This window comes from Kryptolebias marmoratus, linkage group LG6, assembly GCF_001649575.2.
Source record: "Kryptolebias marmoratus isolate JLee-2015 linkage group LG6, ASM164957v2, whole genome shotgun sequence".
Lineage (NCBI taxonomy): Eukaryota > Metazoa > Chordata > Actinopteri > Cyprinodontiformes > Rivulidae > Kryptolebias > Kryptolebias marmoratus.
Genome location: NC_051435.1, coordinates 25,938,478 through 25,944,477, shown reverse-complemented (window position 1 = coordinate 25,944,477; position 6,000 = coordinate 25,938,478). Strand labels below are relative to the sequence as shown.

General features: G+C 39.5%; 1 protein-coding gene across 1 annotated transcript in view; it reads right to left on the bottom strand.

The window, feature by feature from the left end:
* Positions 1-786: 786 nt before the first annotated feature.
* The window catches only part of LOC108243549 (norrin cystine knot growth factor NDP), a 28,591-nt gene continuing 23,377 nt past the window's right edge, over positions 787-6,000 (bottom strand). Inside the window, exon 3 of the mRNA XM_017429075.3 lies at positions 787-2,171. Coding sequence (XP_017284564.1) covers positions 1,947-2,171 — 225 coding nt within the window. The 3' untranslated portion in view covers positions 787-1,946. The remainder of the gene's footprint in view (positions 2,172-6,000) is intronic.

The following is a 6,000-nucleotide window of genomic DNA, read 5'->3' as shown; positions in this document are numbered from 1 at the left end:
CAGCTTTTCTCCACGCCTCAGAAACTGTAATTCCGCAATCCTGCAAACTCTTCAAATTATTCAGTACCTGAGACTCCCCTTGTCCCTCCTCGCTTTTTTCAGATCTCCCAGGTTGTCCCCTTCCCTGCCTGATATCACTGTGCACCTGTAAATAAAATCACATACCTTTTTAGTCTGCCTCTGTGTCTGGTTTTCGGATCCGCTCTTCCGACGTGTCCTGGTTTATGTAATTTCTATTGTAAAACTATACTGTGTTCTTTGCCTTAAAATTAGTGCTATGATGATTGATAATTTAATAATACTGATAATGAAATATAATCAACAATAAAATTTTCTAAATCTTACTGCTCATAATTTAGGAACCAAAATGACTTACTGTAGAACCAGATTCAGCTGCTAATTAAAACCACTATTTTATTTATGCTGTTCAAATGCTGTTCAACAGCTTCAAATGCTGTTTGAATTCCTGCTAAGAAACCAGTCTTTTTCAGTTTTGTACTCAATTATTTGTTTAGATACCAAAACTATTTGATTATTCTTTGGAAGGCTACATGATTTAGGTTAAAATATAACTTTTGCTCCAATGAAAGGAGAATGAGTTACACCAAAGAATCTGTATTTGAAAAGTTAGTACTAAGACTGGGAACAAGTACAAAAATGTACTGCTAAAGGCATTAATGATGTTTACAGGAGAAAAATATTCACAAAACAGCTTTAAGTGTTCACATGGGACAACATTTCAAACATGGCTCAATTTGGTTCTTTCTTTGCTCCCATTAAATATGTGATTTATTTGTGAATTTCTTGTGGTTTGAGAGATTTAATTATACAAAACCCACATTTTCAACATCTACATGTTTTATTTTCAGATTAACTGACCACAAAATCTGGAGGCTGATGAGTCAGACAGACAGAATGAGCTGCATAAGAGTCTGAAGATCTAAATTCATCATGTTAGACAAACATATGCAGGCTTTTTCAGACCTTTGCATAACAACCACAGCACTGCTTTGACATGAGAAATCACCGGACAGAAATAACAATATGACAAGCATTAGCAGCAGTTGGATCAACAGAGTATGAAAAAAGCTGTACTTACAATAACACTGACATGAACATCACAAAGATTCAAATACACTTCGAATGAACACTAAATGATTGACAGTCTAGTTCTAGTTCACAACACCACCCAGAGACTGGTCACACCTTCATCCTTGGTCGTATTTCTATCCTCAAGGCTCTTTTTACCTTTTATTGTGCACTTGATGAGCTCTCCTGTCAGCACTGTTTGCATTTTACACAGCTAGATGAAAGTCCACAGGGAGTGTGTAAAATGTTATTGGGTGAGTAATGGCGCAGGTGCTTCTCTATACTATAGCTCCACCATATGCCTGGGCTCATGCTGACCCCCCCTTGTTCTTGTGGAGACCTCATCCTTTCCCATGCTGCATTTTAACAAGGTGTGTTGTTTTGTTGTCAAACGCATGGCGGGTTTTTCGTGGAGCTGGGAAAAGGCTGTCACAGATACTTGCAATAAGCTGCGGTTTGTGAATGTGTGTGTGCAAGGGATTACAGAGACCTGCCATGAGTGAAGTAGGTCTCTGGGGTCAAGAGGGTCTCAAGATGGACTATGGGAGCAGCAATTTGTAGTGTCTGGCATTGTGTGCCGAAGAAATATGCTTTGCATGATTCACCATGATTGAAAGCACACATAACAGATATGGTATAGTATGTTCTATGCGGGTCCATGTCAATTTTAGGGAGCAAATGAGGGGGATCTGATTCTTCCAGATCTTCATACCCACAGTAACGTCACGCATCATTGGGGCGGTTGACCGATCCAACAATCATTAAAATACTTTGAACAGCTATAGAGTGAGGTCCATTGCCAAGAAAAATGTTGGATGCTGAGAGTCTTGAAGGTTTGGGAGAGAGCTGCTGCCTGCTCAGCTGCACTCCTCACAGTTGCAGGCGAGGATGTATCTGTAAGTGGCTGTGATGCGAGTCCCGCCAGCACAGCGCAGCCTCACTGCCTTCAGCTTTGAGGTGTGCGGCCGGCAGCAGGAACAGGAGCTCTTGAACGGCTGTTTGAGCACGGAGCTGAAGGAGATTAGGGGGTCAGAGCGGGTGGTGTGGCTGCAGTGGCCTTCGCAACGCGCCAGCAACACCATCTACAAAACAGAACGCAGAAAAAGATACAGATAAGTCAGACACAGAGGAGTTTTTATCAACTTCAACTTCTGTCATGGATGAGAAAGAAGATGTCTGAGTACAGTGAAGCAGTATTTGGGTCTGCCCTGACAATAAGCAGTCTGTTTGGGCTCTGAGAACCAGCATGGGCCAGCTTTGACCTTGCACCTGCAAAATGAGAGACAGCAACAGAACCTGTTACACGCTCCTACATCAGCTACAACTCCCACACCATTTGGAGTGTTGTTGAGGGGAAACAAAACCAAAGCATCAAACCTTCTCACACACAAACATGCACACGAAGCACCAGCCTGATTACTGTAGTGACCATCCAACTGGCATTCCTCTGAGGGTCACTACATTCCTGTCGCCTCCCTAAACAGCCACCTGTGTCATGTCCTTCTGTCAGCTGCTGTGTGTCGCCACCCATGTACCACTTTGACAAAAGCCTGTCTGGGGCCATAGCAGGGTAACACACACTCACACACATGCATACACACACACATCAGGAGGGTTGTCGCCACTTTAAGACCATTTGTCTTTGTTCTGGCTAGGGATCAGACCTATCACACTCTCTTCTCATCTACTGACCCCCCACCCCCACTCCTGTCTCAACCTTCTTGTTTAACTTTTCATTCATGACCAGCTATAGCAGGGTATCACACACTCACACACACACACATCAGGAGGGTTGTCACCACTTTAAGACTGTTAGTCTTTGTTCTGGCTAGGGATCAGACCTATCACACTCTTTTCTCATGTACCCCCCACCCCCTTTGTCTCAACCTTTCCTGCTTAACTTTTCATTCATTACCATATACATCATAAAAACAGATATTAGATTGTTCTTTAGAACTAAAAAAGAACTGAGTCATTAGCATGATCCAGTGAAGTAGAACTATAAAACAAATCTGACATAAATCAAATACTCAAAGCAAAAAAAAGTATATAAAAAAGGTTTTCTATTCAAATAAAAGGACTAAGGATTTCCGAAGAAATTTTAAAAGGTGCCAAGGCAACTACTGCCCAAAATTTCAACAAACATTAATTTTCTTCTCTAAAACCCAAAAGTAATATGGGACTTCCCTTTGATATAATCTAAGATGACAAATTGCATAATTTTTATGTTTAAACTGTATAAGACGTATAAAAAACAAGATAAAATAAAATGCTAGAGGCTCAGTAGGGTCACCGTGGTAATTTCACAAATGCATCTGTCACTCCCTAACAGCACTGTTAATAAAACAGACAGAAATCCAGAGCAACGAGTAGGCCTTATACAGTCAATGTGCAAAATCTTTATATTATATTGAAAAGGTTCTGAACTGTAAGTGGCAGAATCATCTATTGGTCACACAGAAAACCTGATTTTTCAGATTACTGGCCAACTGGGTCCCCTTGCCTTTTGCAATAAACCAACTTGAAAAAATTTGGAGGTGACTTTTGATGCTAATGTTTGGTTTGACCCATATGTGAACAATGTTGCTTGTTCTTGTTTCCTTCAATCATTGGTAACCCAAGTACTTTTTTCTCTAATGTTGAGATGGAAATGATTATTCATGCTTGTATTTCATCTTACATTACATGTTGTAATTTACTTATCATATGCCTTAGTAAAAAAAAATCATTGAATCATTTGCAGCTAGTTCAGGATGCAGCGGCTAAACTGTTAACTTGGCCAATCCAGCTCCCTCTGAATACTGTCATAAGCAAATACATAGTTCCCATGTGACATCACACTTCTCCCCCACACTTCTCACTTTTATTCTTGTAAAGTAACATTTTAAAAATTAAGTTCTGTTAAATAATATTAGAGTATAATTGTATGTGTACTAGAACTTCATGATTTAGAACGTCTATACTGCAGATAACTCAGCTATGCTATGTGCTGAACCCCAAAGCTAACGTTATGGTTAAAGAATTAAATTAAAAGTTAAATGGTTTTGTCAGTGATAAATCAAATAGCACAACAATAAAAACTGGTATGGTTGAATGATAGTTACAAATAAAGCACTGGCACCATTTTAGGTCTGACTCTAATCCATAAACATACTGTCGACACATATATAACTACATGTACATGTATGATACTGTTATTACTTACCCTGCAGGCCACCAGAACTTTGTTAATAATACGGAGAGTTCAGACATCCTTTACAAATCCATTAAAACACTAATTGTATGAGTCCATTGCTTTCAGGCCACATAGCTCCTCTATGGTGTAGACAGGCACTCTTCATGTACACTAATTAATTAACAATTTTGTAATATGAGATGAGCGGCAAATTGTCTGACATTTCCTATTTTTTCACCTCATACGGGCAATCCCAGCAGTAGCAATCTTCTGCATACATCTTTCCCTCACACATTGGTCAAGAGTAAGTGAATATCTGGATTTAGTTTGCTTTGAAGCCATTGTTGTCTAGCACTTACCTACCAATATAACGAAAATATCTCTTCCGGCCAAGAACTATGTATAAGCACAGAAACGTCTGCATCTCCTTATAGTACCATGGTGCGGGTTTACATGTTGCTATTTTAATGGATGTATTATCTATATACATATTTTAAAAAGTAAATACAACAACAAATGCTGCTGTTGCAAGGTTTAAAAAAGAATGGGTCTGATTATTACGAAAGAGATGCTCTCATGACTGATGTTGCTCCTTGGCCAGCTATTGATGGCCTGCAGTATGCGGACATCAAATCTTCAGCTTGTCTTGGCTCGCTTGGAACTCTGAACATGTACCAAAGAACAGAGCTGAAAGGGGAGAGACTTTGGTTCCAATACGAGTCAATATGAGCAGAGCCAAATCGAGCTAATGGAAAAAGGCCATAAGCACTCACTCCCATGACACACTTTTCTGCATTGGCCCCTGTTAAGTACAGAACCCAGTTCAAGGTTATGGTTTGGACTTTTAAGGCTCTGCACAGAAATGCACCATCATACACTTCTGAGCTTCTACATCCATATGTCACCACCAGGACTCTGAGACTCCTCAGACTGCAAAGGAGATTGAGTCTTTGCAGTTGTAGCACTGACTCTCTGAAACTGTCATATGTTTATGGTTTTTAAGATAGATGCTCATTTTGCACTGGAGCCCTTACAAGGCCTGGGTGGGCATAAACCATCCACAGAAACTGTGAAAGAAAAAATACAAAAGCGTAAAGAGCTGATGTATTGGTCATGCACACGTGTAATTTTAATTTAGGATTCTAAAAGCACAAGTGTATATATTTTAGTGTTAAAAAAATACATTATTTTCTCTAACTGTAAATTATGTCAGCACCTCTTGTAATGTAGCGTCTGAAAACCTCGGATTTTGGCTTTGTCTGTTTAAACAGCCTGAATGGAGAGACTGCATCAGTAAAGTACAATGTTTTGCTTTGAGTGCAACAAACTAATTCATTTACATTTAGTTATTAGATAGACACATTTATCCATTGCAATCTAATAGAAGTAGACAAGTACAATCTATTGAGAAATGCAAAATGCTAAATAAATGTGAGTCAGGTGTATTCGGGGTGTTCTGATAAAATTTGTCTTAAGCATGTTTTTAAAGTAGATACATGCCTTTGCTCTGATTGCACTTGATAGCTGGTTCTGTGATTGTGGAGCCAAAAATGAAAAAATAAGAACAGTTTGGACTCATCAGAGACAATATCCATACTCGCTGCACCTTTTGCCTTCTGACAGCAGAAACTGTTCATTCAAAGTACAGACTATTGAGACGAGTCACAGTTTCTTTTCCCATACCACCATCCGTCCATCCATCCATCCATCCATCCATCTATCCATTTTCTTTACCT